This window comes from Bidens hawaiensis, unplaced genomic scaffold, assembly GCF_021521415.1.
Source record: "Bidens hawaiensis isolate Kalapana, Puna unplaced genomic scaffold, B.hawaiensis_p1.1 tig00025026_1, whole genome shotgun sequence".
NCBI lineage: Eukaryota > Viridiplantae > Streptophyta > Magnoliopsida > Asterales > Asteraceae > Bidens > Bidens hawaiensis.
In genome coordinates, this window is record NW_027493985.1 from 167,038 (window position 1) to 171,891 (window position 4,854).

Genomic DNA, 4,854 nt, shown 5'->3' on the forward strand with positions numbered 1-4,854 from the left:
GATAGCCGAAAGACAAGGGTACATGCACAAATCGGCCGGTGTCCCGATGGTTGGGTGTTATGTGCCTTATGTCCAAGGCTTGATGCAAAACTACTATCGAACCGGGGGTCTCACCGGAAGCAGCCTCTCTATTCCTACGGGATAGAGGTAAGGATGTCTGCATCTTACCCTCCTCAGACCATACCATAACTTTGCTATTGGTGGGATATACAGAATACGATGACGACGACGACATTTTGTTATGTCGTAAATTGTTTCGTACAATTGTATTGAATATTGTATTGCAGATGATTTCTCTACATTTAGCGGATTTGATTTCCAGTTCATGGTTCAAATTTAAACTAATTTGTGAATTAAGAGTCTCTGATCTCCCATTTGCATTCATTTGTGAATTTAAAACCCTTACAAAATTTATTTACTTTTAATTTGTTATTTACCATACCTTTTTGTTTTTGTTCAGCTTAGTTATAAATGATTACTTTCATTCACACAGTATTTAGCAATGATTTCTAGTCATGATATGTTGATAACTTTTTATGTAAAAGTACTAGTAAAAGAGTATAATAGCTAAAACGTCTAAACTACAAGACTAATCAAATTGATCATCTATCACTAATACTACACGAGTCCAACCCATGTGCTTCTTGTAATTATCTATCATTAAGACATCCATTCAAAAAAACTATCAATCATTCAACATGATTAAACAAACCTCTAGTATCATATGCAAATCTATTCAGATTGTGGAAAATGGTTACCAAATCAATCATGAACTTATTTTTGAGGATTCTATGAGGCTAAATTATTGATACGCAGCCACGCATAGTGGTTAATTAAAACTTGTTACGCCTAGAAAGTGCAACCAATCAAGTGATTTTGGCTTTAAAAAAATAGCAAAAAATGGTACGGCCATGTTGTTTAACCAATGAGATTTTGACATGCGAGTCCTCAAAATGACAAAATGGCTATATATGTCAAAACATATGTCAAAATGACTACTTCATAAGTTTCCCTTAGAAAGATTTAATATTGAAACAACTACTGTTACAAGTTCACAAAACAGTATATTACAAACTTCAAAACAAGACGAAAAATGTACACACACACACTGGAAGCTACAACAATTAGGTGCTCATGAATTCGACTCTGTTGTTCTTATTCAGAACATATTTTCTTGGTTTTAACTATATGAATAAACAAAAGATGCAATAAACCTCCTCATATTCATGCTCATCTTCAAGTCAACTCTGAGCAGACAGTTCACCATATATACCTGTACATATACAAATGGCTGATTTAAACAGAAAAACAATGCCAGAAAAAACTGTTCCAACCCACCCGCATATACCCGTTTCACCGCCTCCGGTCAAAGACTCAAAAGAGTTGTGTTATCCTACATGTGTGGTTTAGATTTTGTGTGTTGCAATTTTCATACAAATATGTTAAAAAGTTTTAGAAATCTTAACCTAATATAAAAGATGTTACCTTTTGCAGAGTTCATTAAGGTTTCGATACCCGTTGTAGAATATGAACCACATCAACACAAGAACCAAAGCATCTATCACAGGTTAAGTGAAGTCAAAAGATTCATAGCAAGGTATAATAATCTAAAGTTTTGAACTTCGTATGCCTTACATTAGAACTTACCAAAACACAAAATAACAAATTTAATAATTGAAAAGGATACTGAACAAATAACGCTCCCACGCGTCCAACATGTACAGTCCAAATGTGACGTTGTATAGGTAGATTTTGTGTTGAACCCAATTCATAGTCATAATATCAAACCTAAAAAAAAAAAACAAAGTCAGCATCTATAACAAAATGTAGGAGAATGTAACAAGTATTTGAATTTGATGCTGTCAGGCTTGAAAACACAAGAAACATACATACACATATTCAGATCTAGCCATGAGCTTCAATTTAGGCTCAAGCCCATTTAAACTAGGCTCAAAATCTCGAGTGGCTCACAAGGGGCTCGGTTCGATTCTTACTATATTGCAAATTCCAAATTCATGAGCTTCTATTTGTAATTGCTATATATTGTACTTCAACTAAGTTTTGTAATTTAGGGTGTTGTCATCATAACCAAGGCATCATCGATTCAAATAAGTTAATTGATGTAGTTCTAGGGTATTTAATCCAGATCCAAATTCGAAAACATACATAAAACAAATAAATGGGATTATTGTTGAGCGGATGAGAAACGAACCTGTGATGATGAAGTGGGAGATTCGGGCAGCGAAAGATAAGCACGTACCACACAAATGAAAAATGAAAATTGGGGATGATTTGTGATTCAGATTTCAATATTTCATTTCAACCGCTATAATTTGTTTGCTTGTCATTACTAGCCCTTACACTTTCAAGAACTAAAAATGATTGGGAGGTTTTAAGGCTTGGGTTATTCATACACCATGTTGGTTATTCACACACCAGGGTAGCCTATATGAGTCGTATAGGCTCATACGGCTCGTATAGGTGCATAGTCAAGTCATTTTCAAGCAGAAGTATCAGGTTTTATTCTTTTGTATCGTATAGAGTCTATTTGACTCGTATAGTTTTTTTTTTCAATTTTAAAATTATAAAAAAATATCAAAAATAACACCTGAGTTGGTTACAAAATTAAAATATACATAACAACCAACGTACAACATGAGCGTTTCAGGTAACGACTTTTTTGTTTCATTTGTTGGAGATGTTGGTATTATCTTACAAAGCAACACACAAATCTTACATGGTTTGATAAAGAAAATCTGATACCTGGTCTATACGGGTCGCATACCACCTATACGAGTCGTATAGACCAGAAAGTAATTAAAAATCTCTAGTCAAAGTACATGCTGTATATACGAGTCGTATAGACCCTATACGGGTCGTATAGGTCAGGCGAGTTACGTAGGCTATACGAGCTGGAAAATCTATACGGCTCGTATATGGCCTATACGGCTCGTATAGACTGCAAAAAGCTGCCACACTGACACGTTCGTACGCAGGTCAATAAATTAGGGCTATACGACTCGTATAGCCTTATTCCCATACCAGGAGGCTGGTGTATGTGTATCATAACCCTTTCTTTAATCGAAAGTATATGTATGTAACTTTTAACGATTTTGTCAAAAGTATACTTACTAAATAAAGAACAAACATAGAATTAAAATATTAATATCGGCGGAAGTGGGAATCTACTCATACAATTGCCCAAATACTTTCAACTTTTACATACATATCTTCTTCCATCTCCATAAATCTCAACTTGTTCATGGCTGCCGGCAAAATGCATCACCTTTCCGTCTTCTTCATCATCACCGCCGCCGTGGTCTTATCTCCATCTCCGGTACATTTTACACCAAACACTCTCTTAAACTTACAAACCCTAACTTGTCAATAATTTATCATCACTAGGTTTCCACTAAATCGCAACCGTCCAGGTCATCATCGTCATTCACCGTTGCTCTCGAAACTCTTCAGAAGCATATCAAGTAACTTATTCTCATCCATCACTTATTAGTTATCAGTTGCTATGATTCCGTGATTATTAATTATTATTATTATTATTATTATTATTATTATTAATTATTATTATTATGCAGTTACGAGTTCACGAGCATCGAGTACCTCCGCCGCGCGATGACTCACGCCTCTTACTCGGAAGAAAACAACAAGGCGTTCAGCGTGCTCGGTGAGAGCGTTATCGAGACAGCCGTTGCGCTTAAACTATTGAAGAAGGATGTGGATATATCGTCCAAGGATTTGAATCAACGGATATCGGAGGTTTCCAAGGTGGAGACGTCCTGTGCGGTTGACGGATTGCGGTTGGGGTTGCAGAATGTGGTTAGGGTTTCTTCGAGCACTGATTCGTCGACTTCTTCTGTTGTGTGTGGTGCGTTTAGGGCGATATTTGGGGCGATTGCGCTTGATACGTGGAAGGCTGATGATGCTGGTGATGTGTTCTTGGCTGTTCATGCTGACGCCGGTGGCTCGCTTTCGATGTGAGACCAGATCTAATTCTCCAATTTTGTGCTTTTGTTTGTAAATTGCTGTTTGATTTCACTGGTCTTGAACTATTATTAGTAGTAGTAGTTTCAGTATTTTATATGATATGAGATTATGTTCTTGCTTCAGGTTCTTAATCGCGTAGCTTGTTTTGAGTGCTTATGTTGATTGAAAGTAATATAGTTCATTGATTCACATAGTCTTCCAACACATTTGGTTCATGCAAGGGTTCCCAATCACACAAATTGCTGGTTTGATTTAGACAGCTGAATGTGGTCTTCATCTTAGAAGAATTAAACCAAAAACCTAATGTCACTTGGGAAAATAAGAAACTGATGAAACAGAACATGCCGAATATGTTGATGCTGATTATGATTAATATCTACTTTGATAATCAATCTCTACTAATGGATCAATCACTCAGTTAGATTAAAAGCAAGCTATAGAGGCTTGTTCAACAAGGGTAACTAAACTTTTGTTAGGTTGTGGTGTAAGGACTGCCTTGCCGCCACGGATACTGATGCGGATATCACAACGGATTTCCTTAGGGAAGGAGGGAAGATTTGCGTGGAAATTGTTAACGTTTAAGCCTGTGTTCCCGAGTCTCATTTAAAGAGGGGAGGGGAAGGAAATGAGAAGAACAGGTGAAGGAATCATGTTCCTGAGATTTTTTAAGGAGGGGAAGGGAGAAGAGGGGATAGATAGGCTATAAAATTTAAGTATAAAATCATCTTTCTAAATTGGAATAGCCTATGAGAGATTATGAGAGAAAATGTGTTTATATGGCCTATTAACTTTTAAATTTTCTTTCATTTCCTTCCAATTTTATTAAACTCAAGAACATGATATAAAGTGACT

At 36.2% G+C, this 4,854-nt stretch overlaps 1 protein-coding gene and 1 long non-coding RNA gene across 2 annotated transcripts; one reads left to right on the forward strand and one right to left on the reverse strand.

The window, feature by feature from the left end:
• Positions 1-1,007: 1,007 nt before the first annotated feature.
• On the reverse strand, positions 1,008-2,252 carry LOC143570745 (uncharacterized). Its single transcript, XR_013141988.1, has 4 exons — positions 2,213-2,252; positions 1,688-1,788; positions 1,486-1,558; positions 1,008-1,273 (listed from the first exon to the last, which is right to left on the reverse strand). It is a non-coding gene; the product is annotated as an uncharacterized LOC143570745 (long non-coding RNA).
• Positions 2,253-3,215: 963 nt separating this feature from the next.
• LOC143570746 (protein NUCLEAR FUSION DEFECTIVE 2-like) lies at positions 3,216-4,036 on the forward strand. Its single transcript, XM_077056319.1, has 3 exons — positions 3,216-3,337; positions 3,406-3,482; positions 3,594-4,036. Exons 1-3 carry the CDS (start codon positions 3,263-3,265, stop codon positions 3,994-3,996), a joined length of 555 nt encoding a protein of 184 aa, XP_076912434.1. The 5' UTR covers positions 3,216-3,262; the 3' UTR covers positions 3,997-4,036.
• The last annotated feature ends 818 nt before the right edge of the window (positions 4,037-4,854 follow it).